General features: G+C 39.7%; 1 protein-coding gene across 2 annotated transcripts in view; it reads right to left on the bottom strand.

Moving 5' to 3' along the window:
- TTLL5 (tubulin tyrosine ligase like 5) overlaps nt 1-27868 on the bottom strand; it is a 270134-nt gene that overhangs the window by 125146 nt on the left and 117120 nt on the right. For both annotated transcript variants that reach the window (XM_085869871.1, XM_085869872.1), the window contains exons 18-19: nt 7788-7879; nt 7338-7400 (exon numbers count right to left, since the gene is read on the bottom strand). In XM_085869871.1, the coding sequence (XP_085725997.1) occupies nt 7338-7400; nt 7788-7879 (155 nt within the window). The remainder of the gene's footprint in view (nt 1-7337; nt 7401-7787; nt 7880-27868) is intronic.

Below are 27868 nucleotides of genomic sequence, written 5' to 3'. Positions count from 1 at the left end.
ATGCAAAGCTCTGGAGAAGCCTTCCATTGATTTGAATATAAATGAAATTATCTCTTTGCTATTGGCGTGGCATCACAGGGAAAGAGAACTTAACAAAACAAAAACTTTGACCTTTTAGCTTTATGTCAGCCAACTTCCATTTCAAAAGTGGACATCTTCTGATTGGCAAAAATCTGGATTAAAATGGCTTTCATCTGCTTCATAAAGTTTTTGGTTTTACAGCTGATGTAACCCTGGAGTTAATTGACAATAAAACTCAACCAAGTGAAGAAAGAATTCATCACAACCATGCAGAAGAGTAGAGAAAACCCCATCAGTCCTGGTTAAATCGATATATTTTCTTCCTGATTCATTGATCTTGGTCTTGAGTTATTTGTCGTCTGCTGTCCCCATAACCTACTGTCCTTCATTTAAGCATGAACATTGATCCACACATCATCATCATCATCATCATCAGGTTGTTTTTGGTCCACTCCATGACAAAGAAAGGCCTTCCTCAACACACATTTGGAGTATTAGCCAGCTTGCCATACTTGCCGAGTGATGTTTGGCAAGAGAGTTTGGGCAGGAATTTGGATCTTTGGCCAGGATATTGGTAATAACTTGCTTACTATTTAAGAAAGACACTGGGATCTTGAAGTTCACCAAAACACAGTGCTGGCAAATGGTCCTCTGGCTTAACGTTCATCTGATGGATGGCACACGTTTATTCATTGCCCTGCCTGTGAAACATCAAAGTGACAGTTTATAGCTGAGTCGAGATTCAAACCCAGGCTAGATGGCTTAGAGGCGAGTGTGCACACCTCCAAGCTATCCATCCTGCCAGCCCTGATCGACATATAAAGATATATACAAAGATGAAAACAACGTGGATTGAAAAGCACAACTGTGTGTTTGTTGTTCCATTGTTTCTCCTTCACATCCTGCTCGTTCTTAAGGATGACGCAAAAGCAAAACAAACAGAAATTGGAAATTTAATCAATTTGGCTCGAGGAAAGGCCACGAGGAATACTTCTTCAAAACACATCGCTTGAACAGATAATTTCGATTTAAAGGGTGCCTTTTAATATGACCTTTAATATCTAGGAGTACAAACGTGTGAGAAAATTAGTTTCACGTCTCATTCAACTAACGATCTTTCCTATGATGCATGACGCCGATTGTGAATAAGTGGATTGGACAACTCACACCACCACTTACTTACACCAACCACTCTCAACGAAATGCGTTTGATTGACCAATCGCTCTTTGTAAAGGACTCACGGAGGTTAACATAATACACTTTGTTATTTACTTTCACCGAGAGCAATAAAAAACAAACTGTGGTAGAGCTACTACATGCTTTAATAAAACTTCAGATAATCCATGTATCAAAAAATAAACACAAGATTAAGTTTTGACCTCCCTCCCAACCATTCATACGAACGCACAACCCACCATATGCTCCATATATCCCTTTAGGGCCCCCTCCATTTCTTCTTGCCTTCTCCGAATCTATTTTCTCTCCATTCGAAGCTACTCTCATTCCTTTTCCAAAATAATTTCCTCTCAATTTACTCAACCATACCACCACTTCCTCACTCTTTGTAAGTAATAAGTAAGTATCCCTGAGCACTTGCACAACTTTGCTCTTCCATGAGCCTCAATTATGCAAATTAAAAAGCACAACTACTTTCACAACACATATTCCCAGGAAACAATACAACATGTGAGTGGAGAAAACAGCGATAGGAAGGAACATGAGGCCGAGCCAAATCGAAGATGACTATCTTTTAATAATAATTGTTGGAATACCATGAATATGGAAACTAAATGCTCATTTTATTGAATAATTACTTTTTCAATGTTTCGAGAAACACATTTTGAGACTTCTATAAAGGCTTGAGAAGATTGCCAAAGCAATTTTAAAGATCTAATTATCCAAAAACTACAACAAAACTATTGCTTTGAAACAAGCAAACAAAATAATTTGGAAAATGAGAGCATACTGTCTGCCTCTTTAAACCAAAATGTGATAAACATATAGAGGAACAAATAGGCTAATACTTGACTCATCCGATACTACGCAGACAGTCAGGATTAAAAAAAAAAAATTTAAGCTTAATTTATTGAACAGGATCTGGCAATTCAAAGTTATACGTAATAGTGATCCGATGCTCTATAAATAAACATTTCCAGACAAACACAACAGCTGCAGGCACAGTTGGCATATTTCAGACTTATCGGAGTGGGGGTTTTGCTTCTGTTGCCAGTAAAAGCTGATGCACAACACTACCTTCATTTGAGGATGTACACACAAACTGAAATTAGTGTGAGCACCGGCGAAGCAAAAAATGCAGTCATGTTTGCCACTTTCCCATCGATGCAAGGCGTGTTTGCAGTTAAATATTCCGAATAAGGTCACGCAACGTATTTCTAAGAAGCCAAGCAGGTTGCCATGGTAATATGTTATCCAATAGTGTGTGAAAGTCCCCAAAAGTACTAGTACAAGGTTTTAGATTAGATCAACAAAATTAGCTCGAACCTCGAGGCTGAAAATTGGGACAATCCAATTGGATTGTTTCTGTGTTATTGCGACTTTATCCAATTTCAGACGTTTCAGCTCCTACGTGGCAGGACACGCAATGTCACACAATGTATTCCAAAGAAGCTTACCTTGTTGACATGTCAATAGGTTATCTAATAATGTGACAATCCCAAAAGTATCAGTAAAGGGCTTTGGATTGCATCAACAAAATGGTGTGCACTGTCAAGAATGTACCATGCACAAGTGTATTGTCACCGCAACTAAAAATACGGTTGATGAACTTTGGCAAGAGAACCTTGTTGCCACTCTCTGGGGACGGTGTAGTGCAAAGATGCAAGTGATCTCCACAGAAAATTGACTGAGGAGAAATAAAAAGTTGCAAAACACAAATGACGATAACAGGCTCCACGCTTTAAACCCTCACATGGCAGAAAAGTGATTCTTTCTAGAACTTTATCCAATGGCAGATATTTCAGCTCCAACGTGGCAGGTAGAAGATACCATCTAGTGGTAGCCATACAACTTATACAACAGCCATACATACGATTTGATCAGACAACTCTTCATATTTTGGAATTTGTGGCTCCAGAGGTGAGAATGCAAATAAGTATCTCATTTTGGAGGCATGTTCCAACTGCTGTATCTTCAAAACTACTCGAGCCATCTTCACAAAAAGTTGTGTGCTGCTTGACAACTTGGTGTAGATCACAAACCGACAGGAGACATGACTGTTTTGCCAGCATTTTCTATTACATTCAGGGGTAATCCTTCTATACCTCAATTGTGCCAGGTTAAAGATTCATGAGACGCTGCAGCAACTCCGTCAAATTGAAACGTTAGCTTCCGCTGTTCACCAATTATTTATCATCTTCGGGAGGGTTGACAGTTGAATGATTTCTTTTTCAACCAAACTTTGCCCGATTTAACATTGACAAATGCTAATATTCATCAAATGGACAATTTCTACTGCATGTACTCGACCGGTCAAAATGTTTTAGAACCCCATTTTTCGAGTTTTTACTGAAATTTGAGCAGTTTAATGTTCCAATGTACTCTGAAATTAAAGCACAGAACAAATAAACAATTACAGATAAAAAAGAAATCATGGAATCGTTTTGTTGAACAAAATTTAATCTAAATTTTTGACTCATCAAAGTAGCCACCTTTTGCAGATAAAACAGCCGAACAGACTCGTGACATTCTTTCTACAATGGAAATCAAATATTGTTCGGAAAGTTCATCCCAACACTGTTGCGGAAGTTCCCACAAACGTGTTGCACTTGTAGGTTGCTTTGTTTTCACCCTTCTGTCCAGTTGATCCCAAACCAGCTCGATGGGGTTTAAGTCTGGAGACTGTGCTGGCCATTCCATGATTTGAAGCAGCCTACCATCTTGTTCTTTTCTTCTGAGGTAGTTCTGACATAACCTGGAGGTATGTTTTGAGTCGTTATCTTGCTGTAGGATGAACCCCTGACCAACTCGGCGCAGACTAGAGGGTGTTGTATGATGCTGCAAAATGCTGTGGTTGCCCTTTTTGTTCAGGGTGTCAGTCACTCTGTGCAAGTCACCGACTCTGGATCCAGCAAAAGAGCCCCAGATCATCACGCTTCCTCCTCCATGTTTGACAGTTGGTGTCACACACTGAGGAACCATCCTTTCGCCTACTCGATGGCGTACAAAAACCCTGCGTGATGAACCGACGACTTCAAATTTTGATTCATCGGTCCACAAGACCTTCCTTCTTCCAGTTTCCAGTCGTCCACTGGCGGTACTTCATGGCCCAGGCAAGCCTCTTTTTCATATTTTGCCATCTTAGCAATGGCTTTCTTACTGCTATTCGACCCGTGAAACGTGCAGCTCGAAGTCTTCTTTTCACAGTTGAAACTGAGACTTTCTTACTTCGACCAGTGTTAAGCTGTGCTTGAAGCTGCTGTCCTGTGAGCCGCCTATCACGCAAGCTGTTGACTCTCAGAAACTTGTCTTCTGATTGTGTTGTGGCTTTGGGTCTGCCAGACCTCTTCCTCTCAGAGTTTCCTCCAGTTTCCAAGTGCCTTTTGATGGTGTAGGAAACTGTACTCACTGACACCTTGGCTCTTTGCAATTTCTCCAAAGGAGAGACCTACACTTTTAAGGGTTATCATGGTCTGTCTGTCTTCCTTTGTTAATTGTCTTTTTCTCACCATCATGATTGCAATATACTACTTCCTGCAGTGCAATATTGTCCAAATAATGCTTCAGAGGGTGGAGCAACACAGTCTGTTCCAACACTGCTTTTATACAGACAGGGGGTTTGTAACTAATCAACAAAAGTTTGGACACCTGTAGGAATTGTTTGCATCAACTTTCAAGGCTTAATTTACTTCCATTGCTGCAGAACAGCTGCAGTTGCTAACCCATTACTTGTTCCCTGAAAAGGGGTTTTTTTAACAACTCTGAAATTTACATTATTTTTCAGTTTTTGGGAACCTAAACTTTGTTTTTTTTAACCTCTGGCAGTTTACCGCTTAGCTTTGTAACATATCAGGTTATTCACTGGACTTGAACTGCTTAAATTTCAGTAAAAACTGAAAAATGGGGGTGTTCTAAAACCTTTGACCGGTAGAGTATATGTATGATGTACATATTTTACAGGTACCAAGAAAACCATTTCTAGAAAGGATTTTTTTTATATAAGGGTCTACACTCATGGAGGAGGTAAATTTCAAAGGGCAGCAGGTTTAATAATACACCTGAGTGAGTTGACGGTTAGCTCAAATACAAAGCTTGATGCAACCAAGTGTTAATCAACCTTAGCGACTACGGAAAGTGAAAACAGAATTCAAATTGAATTTAAAATAAACGCGTGAGGCCACTCGAAGCAAACAATCTCCATATTCTATGAACCATTCCCAACATTATACAATTTTCAAACCCGCGTTTATGGCCGTGAAATAAATACTCCAAGTGTGTGCATTTAATGGCTGTATCCAGGACAGAGCTGGACCCCAACTAAAAAGGACCCTCGGGCCACCGAGAAGCTCAATCACTCGCTGGCTGCACGTCTGCGCGGCGTCACGTGACCAGTCAGCTCGCTGTCGGATGAAATGCCCTTACAAAATCTTAAAACGTCCGCTTTTCAGCGGAATTCTTTCAGATACCTGTAGAGCACATCCCCAAACCATCCAAAATATAAACATTAATCTCACAGACGCTACGAATAAGCAGTCCCTCAGGAGGACAGGTTACGAGGTGAAGCAGTGAACGGAAAGCATGTGGTGTCCCTTCCAGAGTCTCACGGTTATTTGAATTGAATATATTTTCCTCATGAAAAGTGTTTCTGAGAGGATTTGCATGAAAATTATCTTCATTAAACGTGTAGCTACACCAGAGGGTCCCAAAAGTGAAAACAGAAATAAACTAAACTTAAGACGGCCTCGTTATGTGGCATGGAAACGGATGGAAGCCCGTGGAAGCTACCCCTCGCTGCAATGGATTCCACACAGACGGAGGATATAAACATTCAATTCTCACAAAACTTGATGCGGCCGAGTGTTAATCAACCTTAGCGACTATGAAAAGTGAAAACAGAATTTAAATTGAACTTAAAATAACCGCACGAAGCCGTGTTGCCCAATAAACAGGGCCAGACGACAGAGGTAACGAGAAACTAGTTAGTCTAATTAAATCTTCTTAATAATCCCTATGAAACCCATTATGCATTATAGCCTTCCTTATTGGCCATTCGACCAATCGGTCATTTTGCACTCAATGACCCTGTAACCTTGACCCAGAGGTGAAAATGCGAAAAAGGGCTCAGACGATCTACAGAGAGCAACTAGTATTATCATCGTGTCAAGTTAGAACTCAATCGGCCGAGACGTCTTGGAGGAGATAGAAAAATAAAATTCATTGACGAACGGACAGATCTGAGGACACTGAAAAACTACCAGGATGGTATTGGGGGGTGGGGGGGGGTAGAGGAGTGGACATACACAAATAAGTTTGTGTGTACACGTGCATGTGCCAAGGAAAGGAGTTACCCAGATTCGTCATGAATATGAAGCCAAGGTCATTTAAGCTGTTCATTGACCTTAAAAAAGGATCAGTCAGAGTCAAATCAACATCAAGCTTGATTGAGGAAAATTTTGTAGGTTTATTTTTTTCCCCCTCAATTGTAGAATAACTAAAATTCTAATTTTGAAGATATTATCTATGAAGCCACTCATTGAGAGTTCAAAGTCGTGAGTAGAGGTAGACTGCGACAATTTGAAAGAACATATTGAATTTCAGCCTGATTAAGCTACAGGTAATTGATGTCATTCTGGAATCTTGCGTTACTATTGCCACAAATGACAATAATAGGAAAACAGAAGCGATAGTTTTATGCCTATACCTCAAAGTACATACCTTAAAATAGGCAGACGGCCAAAATGAACAAGTTAAGAATATACCATGCTCAAGTGTATTGTCACCACAACTTCACCAATTGAGAAAAAAATAATTGAGATTTATCCTTTAAATTGGTTAATAAATTTCCGAGACTTGCTCATTTTGGCATTGGTTTCAAAATAAAATCAAATAAAAGCATTTCGATATCTTGAACAGCAAAATGTCCGACACGTAGTACACAACTTGTACAGTCGGAAAAATGGGGTGCATCGGGACATCCCCTTTCGCATATATTGTTGGCCATTGATATTAACATCAAGTGTCAACACTAAGGCACTTAAATCATTAGCCAAAAATATCTGAGAGAGAGAGAACATACCAATGCACCCCATCTCCCCTATATTACACCACACGAACATACATCACACCACACATACCGTACCCATCGGTGAAGAGATAGGAGGCCAGCATGGTATTGAGGCTTGTCCTGTACTCCAAGAAACCGCTGAAAAAAAAATAACAAATTCCCATCAAGAAAGAAAAAAAAAAAAAACGAGCAAATTAATAACAGATATCTTGTGTGACTTGAACCTCTCATGAAAGTCACAAATGCCATAAATTGTTACTTTTGCATTTCGTTTCAACTTGAAAAAAAGAAAAAAATTGAAATACATTTGATCAAAATAAGGGGTAATTCTACAAATGTAAATACAAAATATAAAGGAAAAAATGTTTAACCAAGCATTGAATTTATGGTTGCTCCTGTTCTTGAATGGAGTGGCTAGATTAATCGGCTCTTGGAACGGTTACTTATCTTTTTGATACTACAATACTTGCAAGTGCAATGAGATTTCAAAAGAAATGGTCAGAGAGAAAACCTTGTTGCCATTACCTATAAAGCTCCCAGGTGTGCTGAGTCGGAAAGATCCGAATGAAGCTTCCACGTCGTGCATATTCTTCTTGCACCCGTCTTAGCACCTTCGTCTGCAAGCAGACCCACAGGAGTAAAAATAAAAAAGGATCAGGTCGTTAGTAATAGTAAGTTTGGCAGAATTCAATTTAAAAATAAATTTGACAAATAAAACTGATGTTTATTTTTGGGCATTTATTTAAATTTTTATCAATTTAAATTTTCAGGATTACATAATTATTACAATGCATAATACCTCTGGTATGATAATAGTAGCGTTTAACCACCTGCAAAAAAACATAACTGTGTGTGCTCTTTCAACCTGAACCCCACGCACGTCCTGTACACTGAATGTTCCATCCCAGAGATGTAAATACTTGCTTCACTCGTTGCCTTTTTTTGATGGAACTATAATAGGTTGTAACCATTATTTTTAATATCCTCATAAATTTCACCTATTAACGATGGAAACACTTTGGCGGTCTGTGAATGTGACCTGAAATCGATGTTTATCGACATTTACCAATAAAATTGAATCCTGCCAAATATGAGTATAAGGGAATCCGAAATCAGCTGTTTGCTTCACGGTGTGCCATATAAAGAATAAAGATTGTTTGTGTGGGTTGGACTGTTTGGTGTTCCCATCTCAGTATAACGATCTGGGATCCCAGGTTTAAATCCTACACATTGTATTGATTTTGACCATTATCGACTAATGTCCTGGTATTTCATGCAAATTAACAGGAGACATTTACTGTCCTGCCTGTGTGATATGTACAAGTTCTATCATAAGCCAAAGATAATTGTTTAAAAAAACACAAGATTCAGCATCGATTACAAAATATTTGGACATTGGCATATCTCAGCAAAACATTCAACAAGACATTAATCATAATTTCTGTACAGTGTTTGTGAAGTGAAATTGCCTCTCCCAGCTTTGGCACTACTCAATGCTATTGCATCCAGCTTTGGCACTACTCAATGCTATCACCCATGAATAAATGCAAAAGGGTTCATACAAAGAGACCAAATGCCAAAAACGTCAACGAAAAAACTACAGTAACTACCAGTTTATGACAACAACAACAAATTGACCAAGGAAAAACAAAAAGTTGCAGTGTTGTTAATTCGAATTTCAGGAAGAAAACAACAACAACAAAAAACTTATTCCTGAGCATAAGGAAAGAAGGAACAAGAAGGGGGTTAAGACAAAGTTTCCTCAAAAACATTTTTGAAATTGCTCTTACAGTTAATGTTTTTTTTTTTCTGGCCAGAGTCTGGCACATCGGATTCGGGTTTCCATTTTCTTAGACTTGAAACAATGTGAGGAAAGATAGAGTTGGTGAACGTGGGCAAGACAAATGTTTAGCCCACCTCTTCTACTTACTTTGCCTGTTGTTACATTAACTTGCTTCTTTTTGCTCCTCCTGTTCGTTGATCCCCTTAAAGCCACATTTTGGCCCACTGCCTCATTGTCAGTAAGATTACATTATACCCTCTGCCAGCTCACTCCAACATGGGCCAGGATATTGTATACAAAAGTTTTTTCAAAGTCAAGGTTGAAAATAAATGCACTATCATATCTTATTTTCAACAAATCGTTTTCATGGCATTGAAGAAACTTTGTGTGAAAGCCTCAAAATATGTAGCTGTCCACGTATAAAGACACGAACATAAAATATGGTTGTGCCCTCTGCTATCCCAAATCTCAGCCTTGATGCGATTTTGTATGCCATCTCTAAAAGGTGATGAAAATGATGAGATATTGAGTGAAAATAAAAACAGATTTTGCACCAAGCATAAAGATGTCAGAAACTGTAAATCTGCTAGGAGGACAGGGGTTTGGAATGATGTTTAAGTTACAGATTTATTTTGACAACAAAATGTACAAACAACTTTGGCCTCGGTAAAAAGAAGGAAAGCCAGGCTGAGCCCGAGGAGACATGATTTTCCGAGCTGTTTCAGCAGATTAGCAATTGTTCTGTTCCATAAAATACTGCATACATAGTTGTGATGGGATCATATTTCAATCCAATTTATATGATTTGTAACTGAGAAATCAACATTGTATCATTTTAAACAAATGCCATACAATCCTATAGGATGGTTAAGCCCTGACAAAGCAGCCAAGCAGTACAAGTCATTTTGAGAAGTTTTTGTTTGTGATCTTGGCTAAAACGATTTATTTTCAGAACAGCATTTATGATTGGCTGAGCATAACAGGCCAGGCCGTGTCGCTATGACCACTCGTAGCACTCTTCCAAAACAAGTGAACAAGTTATGGCTGTTTTCTATTTTTCATAAAATAATTCACAAACCAGGTCACTTGGTTGATTAAAGTCAAATCTCAGGTGAAAACTGTGAGGATATACCTTCTGCCTCAAAGATCACTGTAATTTGAACTACATTCATTAGTTTTCAAAATGTTTTTTTTAACAATTATATTTTGGCAATTGCCTTTGATAACGCTTTCTAAACTGTCCCATCAAGAGCCATCTATAGATTATGCGTTAAAAAAAAGTTATTTCACCGATACTTATTTTAAACTAGCAGGAGTGGCCGGAGTTGTGAGGCAACGCCGGGTCCCTCCTCCCACACCTTCCCCTTCCTCCTCCCACTCCTTCCCCAACCTCATCCACCCCTCACCCTGCCTCCTCCCATCCCACTGACCCTCCCTCCAGACTGCCATCCTACCTCTTCCTCCAAACACTCACCCCCCCTCACTTCCCCTGCCTCCCCTGATTTGTGGAGGTTGGCTTTGGGCTTCCCACTCTCTGGAGACGTGTAGTGCAAAGATGCAAGTTATCTCCACAGCTGACCTCTACCACCACTACCGGGTGGCGCTATACGGTATACATTTACAAAGAAATTTTTTGTCGACCTTTCCTCCAGAAGCCCCCGCTCCCCCAACTACAGATGAAACCAAGTAGGTAGCCCATGTTCACCAAGAGGTCTAACTTGGTTCATGTGCTAAGTTTGGTGGCAATTGGCCCAGTAGTTTTGGCATGATTGGTGTTACACAGACAGAAAATGACATTTATTTATTAGATAATGACCTATTAAATAAATTACTTCCTTCACTCTACTCCTTTCTCTTTGCGACCATTTACTATTAGTCTCAATATTTCTAACTAACCAACCAACCTTTCTTCTTTGAGGTATCCTCCCCTCTTCTCAAGGATAAAAAACATTTTTGGTAAGTTGTCCACGTATAATAGTTGAGAGCTATGCAAACTCTTCTCTGAACTTGTTACGAATTTGCGCCTGCCCAGCGTGCGGACTACCGCTTTTGCGAATGGCGGCCGTCTCGCCTACCAGACGGACAATTCAGTCGCGACCTTCTGGAACAACGCCGGAAACCAGTCACGGGTGTGCTCCAAACGCACACCACGGCTTAGTCAACACTCTACCCGCGCGCGACAGGGTCAATCGCCGAATTATCGATAATCCTAAGTATTCGCGCGGGCAGACTACCGAGAGACCATACCTCAGCGAGGTCTGCTTGGACACGAACCGCTTAAGCGGTTTGTTCCGTTCTGGGATAACCGAGCGGTGTATTATCGCGAGACCTCGCTGGACCCAATTCTTTTATTGGCTATTAAAAAGCCCGCTATTATTCCGAGAGCAAGATAGCAGTTCAATCGGGGAAAAAAGGACACGACGAACAGGTTAACATTCACACAAGGACATTTATTTATAATGCACACGTAAACAGGGAGGCACATATGCAGGTATGCAATCAACAGGGGAAGGGGACAAGACACGAGCAAGGTAAAACACTACAACCATCTATGGTTATTATTATTTCCAAGCACTTACACAGTTCTACTTGCGGGACATGGCGCCACAACATTCACACAAAGAAACAGGGAAAAGACCACCCTCATAGACAAGGGGGTCAGACTGGACCCGTAGGCCTTTATGTCCAAGGAACCTGGTTGACCGAAGGGACTCCCAGAGGCTGCTGCAGGTTACCTCCACCCTCGTGCTGACTTGGTTGGGCGACCCTCGATGGACCCTGTTGAGCACCTCCACCGACTGACTGCTCCACCCAGACCGAGACCTCCACCGACTGACCAACAACCAACTTCCTTCGCTTCTCGACTTGGTTCTCTCCACGCAGCTCCTGCGCTGCGTCCAGCGCACCCTTTTATTCTCCCTCCGTTCTCGCCCCACCCTCCTTCCAGCTCCTGCAGGAAACTTCCAGAAGGGGGGCGTTTTCCTCGTGGGTCGGGGTTTTTTCGTAGCAATCATCCTGGTAGCGCTTCTCGATTTTCCCTCCACTCGCCCCTCCCCCGTCCTGAAGCGCGGGAAAGTAAGACGAAAAATCCGTGCGTTATCGGAACGCCTTCTTCTTTCTCCATGGCAGAGATGGTTTTCGATGCGGAGTGGGTTGGAGCGTGGGTGTAGAGAAGATGATTGGTGGTGTGGTTGTTGTAATGGTGGCGTGGTTGGCATGGGGTGGTGGTCGTGAGGATGCTGTGGTTGGGTGCTTGTAAAAAGGTGGTTGGTGGTGTGGTTGGTCCAAAATAACGATAGCAAAGAATAACGGCCAACTCAAGGATCACAGTCCTGATAACATGAATAAATCCCATTAAACAACGGTGGAGAAATCTATCTGAACACACACTTAGCGATATAACTGATCTTGGGGATATCCTTTATGGTGTCCTGTGAATTTCCACAGCCGTAACAAGCTGTTGAGCCTGGGTTCGAATCTCAATCCAGTGATAAATCGTCACCCTGGTATTTCTCAGTCAAGATAATACATCAAGTACATTAAGCTGGAGAACCAGTCGTCCAACACTGGTCACTCATGATAGATGTTAAAGATCCCACTATGTATTTTGCAAAGAGTTTGAGAGTTAGTGTTGGCACTCAAAACAAATTACAAAATACAGCCAGCTTCAGTCAAATGTCAGACCTGGCCAGCTGGTTTGCAAAATAACTATTTGTTTCTCCCAAATTGAGGTTAATTGATATAGGAATGGAATAGGTGGGAATGTTTTCTTGATCATACAGAACAGTGAAGCAAAGAGGGGGAAAAAGACAATGCACCGGCAGTGGAACAGCAGGGCAACATCCAGGGGAATGAATGAAAAGGAAAAGAGGAAGGGAAAGTAAAACAACAGACCCAAACAACGTCAAATACTTGTGCCAAAAAAATGCTCCATGGCCAACTCCACAAGAAGGTTGGAATAATTGGGTGTAGTAGTAGTGTCTACATATAAAGAATATGTTTATGGGGATCAAAAGTGTGACATCTGTAAAATTTCAAACTTCATTAAAACAAAAAAAATTGGGCAAGGGTAAAGGGGAAGCATTTTATTTCGGTTGAATTAAAACTTGAAGTATACAATTCATATATTATTATTATTATTTTTTTTATTATTATTATTACTAGAAGCACCCGCTCCCGACTGGAGCCATCAAGGGGGGTTATTAGATTTATGCCTATTTTACTCCAAGGGGTCCCAGGGTTACACACCCAAAAAATGGATGCGATAGATTCAGCCGTTTTTGTGGTACCTGGGAACAGATGGACGGAAGGATGATGAATTATAGTAAGATTATTATTATTATTATTATTATTATTATTATTATTATGATCCATTCATCCAGGGCGACATATGGAACTCCTCAGGAAATCACGCCATTTCTGTCAATCTTGTGCCATGTACTCGCGTTGCATCCAGTGACTCGTACCTCTCCTTTCTTGTTCTACAGTTCATCAGCAGGTATCCCTTGGCCTGCCCACCCTCAGTTTCCCTGGAGTTTCCAACATAGTGCAGTTTTTACTATGTTGTCATTCTTCATACGTAATATGTGACCTGTCGATTTCCATCTTCTTCATTTGATTTCCTCCAAGATATTTTTCCTTCCTCTTATTCTCTCTGCCTCTTTCTTACCAGTCTGGTCTAGTCAGAAGATTCGTAGGATCGTCCAGTAACAGCTGTAGATGAAAGATTCCACTTTCTGTGTGATGCCTTTGGTGACTTTCCCAGACTCACATCCATAGAGAAGCAGTTTTTTACATTCCTATAAAATAAAAAATCCTTCATTCTTCTAAGCTGTATTTCTTCGATTTCCATATTTCTTTCATCATAATGAAATGAATGTACCTCTTGCTTTTTGTATTTTTTGTAAAACATCCACATATATCAATCCTAAATATATGAATTTGTCAACTTCTTTAATGTTTGAATCATTGCATGTGATTCTATCTAAACCCATTGTATGTCCTGTATTCTCATGCTTACTGTTTGAGCAATATTAACTTTCAGTCCCACTTGTTGTGTGTAATGCTGGAGAAGAGTCACTTCACTCTGTCTTGTCTGCAACATGAGGGAAATATAATCTGCAAAACTCAGCTCTTCTCGCTATTAATTTTGGATCCACTCTAATTCTGCATTGGATTTTGGTTTGTGGTCATAACACCCAATCTAGCACCAGAAGAAATAGCAATGGTGACAGCATGCAGCCCTGTCTAACCTCCGTAATCATCTCAAAAATTTTTTTGCTTCTACATTTACACGGGAACAGTCAGGGGAACAGTCAGTGGAACTTCCAATGGCGGAGGGTATCTATGTCGGGGTGAGCACGAGCGTTTAGAAGAGATCCAAGTCGGAGTGGAGGAAGTGAAGAAACAGGTGGAAAACTAAAGGCCCAGTCACACCTTGACGTTTATCCAGGAATGGCAACGTATAAAAATGCACGTAAAACGTTGGCGTACGCTGAAGTTCTGAGTTTTTTTTTTAAGTTTTGGTCGTATTCATAACGTATTAGTAACGGGCACAGAACGCTTCGTTGTGTTAAAGATAACTTATACCAACGAATGCTTAGCCTGTTGTCGGCGTTCACAACCTATGCCCAACGATAGTTTAACTTAGTCATAGCGCGCTGCACGTATCGCCGACGAACTCGTGGCGTTCTCTGTTAAAAACCTGCCGCTCGCCGATTTAAATCATAACCGCCTGAAAATTGGAAATATCAACATCGCAGTCACACCTTGACGATTTAGCCAGCATATGCCGACCTATGAAAAATGTGTCTAAAACGCTGGGACACGTCGAATACGGTCTGGGTAAGTTGCGTATACGTTAGGAGCACGATGAAAAACAATGAAGTACGCTGGCATATTACGTGGTACGTCTAGTACATCGTGAAATTTCAAGCATGCTGAAAATTTTACGACGTACTCGACATATGGCTCACAAGTTCCGCAGACGCTGGCATAAGTTCTCGGCACGCTCCGCAATCGTTTACACACGTCGGCCACACGTTCCTTGTAAGTTACTCATAAGTCGAAACACGTCGAGGTAATGTTTAGCATACCCGAAACTTAATTTTTAACCTTCGAGTAACGTGCTTTGAACCTATTAGTAATGTGCTTTGAACCTATGAGTAGCGTGCTTTGAACCTATGTGTAACGTATCTCAAACGCACATTGGCGTATGTAGACGAATTTGATTGACGTCTTCCGGACGACCACAGAACTTACTGAACGTGTTTCTAACTTACAGCTGCCGTATAATGGCGTCTTGGCAGCGTTTAGGGGAATTGGTATATACAAATGGGCTTCACAAGAGGAACCCGTCAGTGTTCCAGACTCCATATTGAGTAGATGTCTGTCAGTAGCAGTGGCAGTAGCAGTAGTAGTTGTAGTTCGAGAGAATTTAGTGATGTCGATGTTGGTAGTAGTAGTAGTTCGAGAGAATTTAGTGTTGTCAATGTTAGTAGTAGTAGTAGTATTAGTAGTAGCAGTAGCAGTGGTAGTAGCAGTTCAAGAGAATTTAGTGATGTCAATGTTAGTCGTAGTAGTAGTAGTAGTAGTAGTTCGAGAGAATTTAGTGATGTCGATGTTATTAGTAGTAGTAGTAGTAGTAGTAGTAGTAGTTTGAGAGAATTTACTGTCGATGTTGGTAGTAGTAGTAGTAGTAGTAGTAGTAGTAGTACTTTCAAGTAACGTGTTGCAAAGTGTGAACAACGTTCGTGTAGCGTGCTTACAAAACGCTACTCATAGGTTAGAAATAAGTTTCGGGTACGCTAAACATTACCTCCACGTGTTTCGACTTATGAGTAATTACAAGTAACATGTTTCAACGTGTGTCAACAATCGCATAACGTGCCTACAACTTATGGCCAGCGTAGCGGAACGTGTGAGCCATACGCTGGCATACGTCGTAAAATTTCAAGCATGAAAAAATTCGAGGAAAACCCAAAAGTTCAACGTTTAAAGCCAGTGTACTACCACTTATGGCAGTGTTTTTCAGCGTGGTCTTAACATATACAAAACGTACCCATAACGTATTCGACGTGTACCAGCGTTTTACACAAATTTTCCAAAAATCGGCATAAGCTGGCTAAAACGTCAAGGTGTGACTGGGCCTTAAGGGATGATAAAGCTCCAGGGCCAGATTATGCAGCCACGAGTATTGAGGAAGACAATACAGCAGCTAAGCAGTGTTAGCGGACATCTTTAACAGCTCGTTGGAGTCGGGAGCAGATACAAGAGGATTGGAGAATAGAAAATGTAAAATTGCTATTTCAGAAAGGTTCCAGAGAAGAAATTGGGAACGATACACCAGTTAGCTTGACTTCAGTTGTGTGAAAGGTATTGGAGATGTCAATTAAGGAACGGACAGGGAAACATTTGAATAATTTCAACCTAATTAAAAGTAGTCAGTATGAATTTACCAAAGGAAGATCATGTTTAACAAATATATTGGAGTTCTACAAACTAGTTTCTGATTGGGTTGATGAGGGAAATGCAGTTGATGTAGTGTATTTTGACTTTCAGAAGGGATTTGATAAGGTACCACATAGGATGTTGTTAGCTAAGGTGAGGCTTATGAAGTGGCTGGTCAGGTAGCTAACTGCATTGGAAACTGGCTGAGTGATAGGAAGCAAAGAGTGGCTGTGAATAGGAAGATGTCTCGATGACACAAAGCTTGGGATAAGGTGGATAGCAGAGAGGGGGTGATCAGATTCAGTAACGTTGTTGTTGTTGTTCATCTTTCGGCTGCTCCCGTTAGGGGTCGCCACAGCGGATCATCCGTTATGATCCGCATACTGATTTGGCACAGGTTTTATGCCGGATGCCCTTCCTGACGCAACCCTGGTCGCCTCTTACGACACAGGGATCAGGATTTGGGTTTCGCCATGATTCCGGGCTGCTCTACACCCTGCCCAGTGCAGAGCCCCCGTCCTCAAGCGATCCTCCAACCCAAGCCTCCGAGTAGCCTGATTACAGGCGCACGCCACTACGCCCGGTATCAGATTCAGGAAAGTCTTGATACTTTAATAGATTGGGCAGAAGATAAGCAGATGTAGTTTTAACATTAAGAAATGTAAGGTCCTGGGGATTGGTAGGAATAATGAAAATAGGGATTACATAATGCAAGGGGTAATCTTAGAGCATGTCACACAGGCAAAGGATCTGGAGGTGGTAATAGATACAGGGAATAAGCTGACAGGACAGTGCCAAGTTGCTATCGGTAAAGCTAATGGAGTTTTGGGATGTATCCGTCGGAGGTTAAATTACAAATCAACAGAGGTAATATTCACACTGTACAGGAATCCAGTGAAGCCTCATCTACAATATTGTGTGCAGTTTGGGTCACTACTGTACATCTGAGGAAGGACATAGCCGTAACCTGAACCCCATGGAGAGAGTTCAGCATCGAGCTACCAGATTGAATCTCGAGCGAGATAAGCTTTAGCTATGAGGAACATTTGAAGAAGACAGACCTTTAAACATTTGAAAGACGGCGACTGCGAGGGGATCTGATTGAGATGTTTAAGATACTATGTGAAGTGCATTTTTTTCAGCAGAATCCATGGGCCAATGCTTAAAGGTAAAGAAGATGAGAGTTCAGATAGTTTTAAGGCAGGAGTCTGTCAGAGAGTGGTGAATGCATGCAATGGTCTCCCTGGAAAGTTAGTGGCAATGGAGGGGGTGGATAAGTTAAAATTGGATTGAGATAGGTGTCTAGATGCATTGTAAATAGAGGGGTATGGGGATATTGGCTTGTGTGTGATGATACTGGGGTTGATGCAGCACAAGGGTGATGGGCCAAATGGCTTCCTCCTGCACCAAAGTTCCTTGTGCATCAATTTATTTCGCCCACAACATATGATATGTAAATGACCCCTAATTAATGGAAAATTTTGGACACACTCAAAAGTCCTGCGTCACATCATATGAAAATTGAGGTTGTTTTCATTATTATTGATGAGTAAATTTTCATTATTATTATACTTATTAATCCATAAACATATTCTCAAAGACAATCAAAGTCCTTTCAAAATAAAGAAATGAAAACCTCTCAAAAACATCTGGATGTCTGTTTATGGCAGCTCCTTCTCCCCTTGCTCCCCCCCCCATAAACCACCCATTGTCCCAAAATAAAACATGAAGTCATTTATTTTTACGAGTTGTAAATCATGGAAAGTGTCCACCCATCAGGGCATGGATGATCATCGCTCTGGACACCACCAGGAAAACACGCACAGCTGGACCCTTTGATATAAATCATCATTACAGATTTTGAAAACAATAGTAAAACAGCACGTAGCAGCTCCATATTGTGATCATGCTATTCTTGCCACACCCTCCAAACCAGTTCATCATTTTCCATAAAACTAACATTAAATAACCCGATGGTTATGTACGGAACTAGGTGAAATTATGAATGGGGTACATTCTTTGCGCTTTACAATGTGCAAGACAAATTTTATTACGGAAGATTATAATATAAAATATCTTAATAAACTTCTCACCAAGATAAAAACGACATTTGTTGAAAGTGTGGAAGATATGTGATGCTTTCATCGAATCTGAGGTTTCCAGGAACCTGTATTGCACACGCTCACAATGTCCTTCACACATGGAAAGGACAATTTGACTTCACTTTCTGGTATCACCCCGTGTATGCGACGTGAAAAGCAGGGTTAAGCAATTGGTTAATGTCCGTTGCCTGTCTCTGTCTGTCTGTCTGTCTTTTCAGTAACAGGCATGAAGATCTCATGTAACATGTTATTAGATTTTGTGATTGTAATAAACACTGCATAAAACGGTGGTGAAACCCACAATTCATTTATTTATCCACCTTTAAATCTTTTAAAACCTTTATTTAAATTTAATTATATACTTGAACACTGTAGAACACAAATCTCCATCACAATACTTTCAAGGACCATGATGTACTGTATTTCATATATATATATATATATATATATATATATATATATATATATATATATATATATATATATATATATATATATATATATTAAAAGGGTGTGCCATGTGAAATGGTACAGTATTGGGATGAACAAGCCAATATGGCTGCCAATATTATTATGTCGATGTCGATGTCGATGTCGATTGATGTTGCGTTCAATGGTAATCGATAAAGTCTTCTTCTCCAAAACTGTGACTCAACGTCATCTTATTACAGTGTATAAGACTGCTTCAATCATGCTGCAAGTCCAGATTTTTTTTTTTTTAAACGATCTATAAAATGATTATTTTTATTGAAATTGAAGGACAAACCTGAACACTGCATGGGGTATCATGTTCTATGACCTCTCGAGTTGATTTCGTATTATATAATCGCTGTTCAATTACCTCGTATTTTTTCATGACAGCCACATATGCTTCGCAATCCCACGGTCAAACGAAACCACTGTAGACATTTGCTTTCCAACTGAAGATGTTGCTTTTGACATCTTTAAATGAGTAAGGACTTAGTTTTAACAAGTTTTCATTGATAATACTGTTGTGTTCATTCTGGTTTATGATAATCAAGTCATTATTGAACTCCAAAATCAGTTTTGCAAAATAAATTTCAATGTCTGTATGGTGCAAATGCAAAGCTTGGCTTTAAATAACATGCGGTCATTTATGGTTAAACAACAGCATCCGAAACGACATGTGCATAGTTTGTAAAAGTGCAGGGCGCTTGCATTACGAGTTCCATTCTTTCGTAGTATATAATGGTTACCGTATTAAGTTCACTCAATGTCCCTCCACAGTTCAGATTCTGCAACCGGTCCAGACGGCATCAGCCCACGTGTCCTAAAAACCTGCTCCTCTGCTGTTGCTCACCCTCTCTCTGTTCTATTCACCCTCTCATTTGCTCAAGGTCATCTGCCATCTGCTTGGAAATGAGCAAACATCACTGCCCTGCACAAAAAAGGTGCAAAAACAGATCCCTGCAACTAAAGACCAATCAGCCTTCTCCCAATCATCAGCAAGGTGATGGAATCCATCATCGCTTCAGACATTAAATCCTTCCTCTTCTCCAATGGCTTGATTTCCAATCATCAATTTGGTTTCAGACCAGGTCACTCTACCCTGGATATGCTGCTTCTGCTCTCTCAACAATGGATGGAGATTCTTAATGCCGGATATGAAATCCGAGCCGTATCCCTGGACATATCACGTGCTTTTGACACGGTCTGGCACCCTGCCCTACTCACCAAACTCTCTTCCCATGGTATTCAAGGCCATCTCCACTCATGGCTCACAGACTTCCTCTCCTGTCGCAGCCAACATGTGGCCCTAAATGGAGTTCTTTCATCCCCTCTTCCTGTCGAAGCTGGAGTTCCTCAAGGCAGCATTCTGGGCCCTGTTCTTTTTCTGGTTTTCATCAATGATCTCTCTGATTCTCTGGTGAATCCTCTTTATCTCTTTGCCAATGACTCCACCCTCTGCCGTACCATCTGTCATCCCTCAGACCGGCAAGCAGCAGCTTCTTCGCTCACTGCAGATCTGGGTAAAATCACAAACTGGTCGAACACGTGGAACATGTCTTTCAATCCTGACAAATCTCACACTCTGTCTCTCCGAAAGGACCGTTTAGAACCCCCCCCCCCATCCACTTTCTCAACAATCCTCTTGAAGAAGTGTTTTCTTTCAAGCTTCTGGGTCTCACAATATGCCATGATCTTTCCTGGAAAAGCCACATTTCCAACCTGGCCTCCAAAGCCAGTTGCCGACTGGGAATCCTCCATCATGCATAGTCCTTCCTCGGCCCACCTGCACTCCTGACCACTTACAAAGCTTTTGTCTGCAGCCTGAGGGAGTACTGCTCTCCCCTCTGGGCTGGTGCTCCTGCCTCCCACCTTTCTCGGCTTCACGCTGTCGAAACCAAGGCATTTTGGATCATTGGAATCTCCCGCGATGAGGCTGAGTCTTTGGGCCTCTCCCTCTCTCACCGCAGGCAGGTCAGTGGTATTTCTGTCTTCTACTGTCTCCTCTCTGGTATCGCCCCCCTGCTCTGTCTGCAATTTGTCCCCAACATATTTCCGCAGGGCGCTCAAGGTCCACCAACAACCCCCTTCTGGTAAAACTACCAAAATCACAAATCACTGCTCACCTTCACTCTTTCATTCCTCTTTTTCCCCGCCTTTGGAATAAACTCCCTCACACTGTTCAATCCCATTCTTTCCTCCAGGCCTTCAAAAAAGCTGTTCACCACCACCTCTTATCGTCCCCCATCCAAATCCTCGATCTTTTCTACCCCCGTTAATCCACGCCAAACCCACCTCCTTCAGATTCCCTGCTTTCCTTCCTGAAAGTCCCTGTTACGTCGTAATGTCTATCTTGTATACCCCGTGTTCCCCGCCCCATACCTCTCCCTTCCATAGATCTCCTAATGTGTCTGTTCCCCACTGTTTTGTCCTTCCCACTCCCGCCACTCTTGTCTCAAGCCCCCTTGCTGTGTGTTGTGTGTTAGCTCTCACACGAGCCTCGACAAGGTATACAAAAAAAAGAAGCAAGAACAGGAATAGATAGGTGGCTTAACGCAGAAAAATCGATGGATTGTTACACGCCGGCCAAAAGTGTAATTTTTTGCATGATGGTTGACTGGAGTTCCAAGAGCAAGAAAATCCATGGCTGCAAGCTCGATTCTTAATTTGACAGATTTTATTAGTTTCTGATGGGGGTGGGGGGGGAGACAGGTTTGTGTGAAGCCAATTTCTCATGTTTTTGAAATGGCCCCAGCTCCAACACTTCTGAAAAAGTTGTTGTCATAGCACATGTTGATAGTGAGTTTGATATTCTATTTTAACAAATATGGAAGCAATTCACATGGTGAAATTCAAAATGGCCACCATATTGCGTTTATTGCCTCCATCACCGAAGGTGAAGGTTATATCTTCAGCCCTCTCTGTCTGTTTGTTTGTCTGCTTGTTTATCTGTCTGTGTACAGGATACCTCAAAAAGTTATGGACGGATTTGGACAACAGTTGGTGGACACGTTGGGTGTGTGACAAGGACAAACTCATTTGATTTTGGTAAAGATCTGAATCCAGATCAGACTACAAGAATTTTTAAGTGATTCCTCCCCATTGACGTTTTGGGCCAAAAACGATATATAGCACGATATCTAAAAAGTTGTGGACAGATGCGGACGAAACTTGGTGAACACGTTTGGTTCCCACCAAGTTTGTGACAAGGAAGAATTGATTCAATTTTGGTGAAAATCCGAATCTGGATCCGGATCCAATAATTATTTAAGTGATTCTTCACCATTGAGAGATAGGGCTAAACTAATATATAGCACGATATCTCAAACAGTTGTGGACGGATTCGGATGAAACTTGGTGGACAGGTTGGGTGTGTGACCACGACGATTTGATTCGAATTTGGTGATGATCTGAATCAAGATCTGGACACGAGAATTATTTGATTTTTAAAGTGATTCTTCACTCTTGAGAGATGGGCCCCAAAAACGATATATAGCACGATATTTCAAAAATGTATTGGTCCTGATATGTTCTTGTGGATCAGGCATGACGTGACAGAGGTATGCGCTCCACCGAGTGCCCTTCTAGTTACATCTATTTTTCAAATCTACGCCAATTGTGAATGAGCTCATTGCTTGTGTAATGACTGGAATTGTTTAATGTGCTGGACATTGATTGTACATTGGTGTTCTAACCAAAATAAAGACCAATTACTGCACCATAGTCCCAAGAAGGAAGCCAGACATAACAATGCACACACACAATATATATATATATATATATATATATATATATATATATATATATATATATATATATACATATATACATATATATATAATACATATATATATATATATACATATATATATATATATATATATATATATACATATATATATATACATATATATATATACATATATATATATACATATATATACATATATATATACATATATATACACATATATATATATATATATATATATACATATATATATATACATATATATATATATATATATATATATATATATATATATACATATATATATATATATATATATATACATATATATATATATATATATATATATATATATATATATATATATATATATATATATATACATATATATATATATATATATATATACATATATATATACATATATATATATATATATATATATATATATATATATATATATATATATATATATATATATATACATATATATATATATATATATATATACATATATATATGTATATATATATATATATGTATATATATATATATGTATATGTATATATATATATATATATATATATATCTATATATATAAAAATACATACAGATATAACATAGATCCTGCATATTGTGTGCTGGTAAGTACTTGAAAAAGTTATTTTATTTGAAGTTATAACCTTAACATATAAGCAATTGACTGATTTTCCCAACTGCCCGGATCATCAGCTGGGCACCGTTTTCATTGAGGTTTCAATCTATTCAGCCCAGAACCTCTCCAAACTGCGGATCCACAACCCCAGTCACAGGTCCACATCAGTAGATTACTCAACATCAATGGACCTATAACCTCAAAGTAGTGTCCAGAGAGTAAGTCAACACAGCGATGCAATATCCTTATTCAAACTTATTTAATTATTACTTTTATTTAAAGTATTACTCCATATGACTAACTTTAATCATACACCACTTTATATGATAATATATTAAGAAATAAACACTTTACCTTGTTGACATGTCCATTACATCACACCTCCATCTAACCAGACTCAAAGTGTCATTGAAATAGTCAAACTGTCATTAATAACCAATTTTAACATTGTGCATGACATATCCTAGTCACCACCAACAAATTATTTTAATGCTTATTATAATGTATTTTATAAATATTTATTTATCTCAATTGCTACATTATTTAATAACATATATATATATATATATATATATATATATATATATATATATACATATATATATATATATATATATATATATGTTTAATTAACAATATTAATTGATGAATTTAACTCACCACAATCATTATTTCAATATTATTATATCAATTGCAATGCAATGGCAACTTGTTAACATGAAAACCAACCAAACTTCAATAAAAGGTGACGATGGAGTTTAAACACATTCTCACAAGACCTGATGAAACAATCAGCCAAATACCCTCTGTGTTTTACATGATGGAAAAAACCTATTCAGCACGTTCCATAAAATCATCCTTCACTGAACAAATTCTTGCTAATTTAAGTATCTGAGATGAAAAGACATAATAACTCATTTTAATTGGTACATTGTAATCTGGAAAGGTGTACAAGGTCACAAAGAAAATGAAATCATCAACTTTATGATACTTGTACTAAAACCATTCAGTCTAACTCAAACCATCACGATCACATCCAGATATGCAGCAAGTGTACAATAATTTACCACTCCTGTTGGCAATCAGGTTATCTGGATAAATCTTGTGAAGCTGCCTATCAAAAAAAATTTGAGTTAACCACACAAATAGCATCTATATAACAACATGTATGAGATAATATTTTAATTTATCCTACTTTTTTTCTCCATCAGTTTCTGTATTAATTAAAATTCACAGAAAATAAGAAAAATGTCCGCTAGTTCCCACCCGTGGGAATCCCCTTCACCTGTGGAAACATTATCCCACAAAAAGACGAAAAAGTATTGAATAAAATAAAATTAACAGCATCCGTAAACTTCTGCTTATCAAAACAATGAAAACTTGAGTGTTTCTTTTTTTTAGAAAAGAATGCTCCAAAAATGTGACACATAAAAACTTATTAAAAGAGTTAAAAACCTTGTCAATTACTTTGAAGAGTGAATCCCTCACTAGTATTAGATCCAAATTTGTATATATAAAGTTACAAAATCAAAAACTTCAACTGACTTGATATTGAGGCATCTAATTCTATTTAAGAACTCGAAGGAAGAATTAATGCTCCAGAAAGTATTAATAGCAGAATTCTTCTCAATTGCTAAACAATATTTCCCGAACTGTTCTCTAACAGCTTGTAAGCCCGAGTTAACTATAACCAATAACTGTTTGGTAGAACACAGTTTGGCACCCACAATAAACCTATACTTGTACTCGTTCTTATGAAGTTTAAGAATCCAGAAAAGTCGAGGAATACAAAGATTTACTTCTTTACATTTAATATGAAATTATTAACTTAAACTTCCAGATGCTCAGAGTTAATATTTTGGAGTGACATGACAAGGAACATTTGTACTATTTCCTATACTAGTGAAAGTAACCATATTAATGCCTAACTCTCTTACTAAAACCTCAACATAAAACTTTTTACAAACCACAACAAAATTATGAGCAGCCTCATCCGCTGGAGCTATTATGTAGCTATCATGGAGATCCCGAATGCCTTGACTAACACTCGGCTTGTTCAACACTGACCCAGTCATTTCGGTGAAATACTTCAGAAAATATTGAGAATATCCAGTGTAAACAAGGTGACATACGTACAAGCAAACAATGAAATTCATTCAGTATTTTGGTGCTTTCGTTCTCAGAAAAAAAGTAAATTAAATTCCAGTGAAACATTTCACCTGAATTTCACCTAATTCAACTTGTATTTTCATAGTTCGTAAAGAGCCAACCCATTAAGTAACTGTCCAATTCACCGCTTACTTAGATATATCATAGTGTTCAAAGAAGGTGCTCTTCAAGGCTCTATCAAGCATTTGTACATTGTCCTGATATGTGATCTAAATGAACCAAAAGTCAAAGCAGTACTGTTCACCAGGATCACAACAGTCCTACACACAACTTGGATTAAGACTGGATATTGTGTTTGAACTTAAGATTTCACATTGACAGGAACATAGATCTGTACATGGGAGTCCTGCCTTTGTGCACTTCCAGTTAATGCATAATTTCTCTGATTTGCATCCACACTTGATGAGCTCGCTGCAGGCCCGAGCTAGTGCAGGAATAGTCATCCAGCCAGGTGTCCAAGTCGTCACGTCTTTCGTCCATCCCTATCCCTCTGGCTTAGGAATAGAATGAACAGATGCTTGGCTTTTTGTCCAGATACCACTGATACATAGCTCACTTTGTGTGTTGAAGTAGGGCATCCTGGCGAAAAATACAACTCAATGACGACTCGTAGTTATTTTACAATCGTACCATGTCATACATAGAAACAGCAAGATTTGTTCATCCACATGGTCAGTCTTGTTTCCACATAAAGATACCTAAGTGGGGGGGGGGGGGGGAGGATAGTCTCCAGACTTATTCCTTTCTTGCTGAACAGTTCATGGTACGCTTCATTAACTGAACTGATCACGCTGATCTTGTCATACAGTAGCACTGTAAATCTTTCCAAGGTGAGGAAATGAGGTGACGATGAAGTGATCATCTCAAAGGGGTTCTCAGCAATGTGCAAGAAGGCTTGTGTCACACCTCTGGATAAAAGCTCCGAGTTGACCATGCAGACAGTCCGTTGATCGTCTGAGTCTGTTCATTCTTTCCATCTCTTTGTCCTTGCACGTTCGTTCCAGCATTTAATTTTGAACTTTTGGTCTGGTCATTATGCCACCGAGACTTTGTGTCACTTTGCTAATTTTCAGATTTAACTTTAAGTCTAGTTTAGCTTTCTTTCATGAACTAGATGGCCATTGGCCAGGCCTGATGTGTCGACTGCTGGGCAAGAATTTGGAATTTTTTCAGGGTGCCAGCAAAAACCTGCCTCTTCTTTATGGAAGACACCATGGGATCTTTAGTATTGTTATGGATTTCAGAATCGGATCCGACTAATCCACAAAACATCCAGGTCCTCCGACAGTTATTCCTATAAATGCATGTTCAGAATAGACCCATCCCCTTGTCTGGTGGGATTCTAACTCTTTGAGGCATTGACAAGGGTAAAGAATAGGTTCCCTTTCTTTCGTATGGGATAACCTTTTCCTCTTTACGACACGTTCATGACGTATGATTTTATGTTAGTTCTCATTTTCCGCATGAGCGATATTCACCATTCGTGCACGTGAGAGATAGCTGTTAGCCCAACAGAGAATCATTCTATCACTTTCCATCAGGACGCATTGGCTTGGAAATAGATGATTTAACACTTTGGACTTATAGGACATTTGATTAAACACACCACGGGCTTTTCCTGAACAGTTATTCAGACGGTCAGACATGGCTGTGGATCAATTACCTCAGGCATCTACCTTTTTCCATTGATGTTCGACACCCACCTCTCTTTCATCGACGTTTGACATCCACCTTTTTCCATTGATGTTCGACACCACCTCTCTTTCATCGACGTTTGACATCCACCTTTTTCCATCGACATTGACACACGGTTCAGCAGCTCTATGGATGCTTGCTGGCTCTTGTTCGTGTCGGGTGAACAGAGAGGTGATAATTACCTGTTGGCGTTTTGTGAACATTTCACGTTTTCGCTCGGTGGTTCGGGCAGGTGGTGGCTTTCTGACATTCATCCAGTGTCCCAAACATGGCAATTGTGAGCCAGGCTTTTGTCAATTGGGAGATGCATCTCGTTCGATGGTGAGGGAAAGTATGATCGTGAGAATTGATGGTTGGTGATAGCTCCTGATGGTTGCTGACAGCTCCTGACTGGTCCTTTCAGCTCTTGACCATTGCTTACAGCTCCTGACGGTTGGTGACGGTTGGACCGTTCCTGCTGGTTCTGCTCGGTACCTGATTCTTCGCGTCCCTGGTTCCTGGGGTGACGGGGTGATGAAATGACGTCAATTAGTG

The sequence above is a fragment of the Eptatretus burgeri genome, chromosome 2 (genome assembly GCF_056783735.1).
Source record: "Eptatretus burgeri isolate ZD-2024b chromosome 2, Ebu_testis_v1, whole genome shotgun sequence".
In the NCBI taxonomy this organism is placed as follows: domain Eukaryota; kingdom Metazoa; phylum Chordata; class Myxini; order Myxiniformes; family Myxinidae; genus Eptatretus; species Eptatretus burgeri.
The sequence above is the reverse complement of the archived record's forward strand: the minus strand, read 5'-3'. Positions and strand labels throughout refer to the sequence as shown.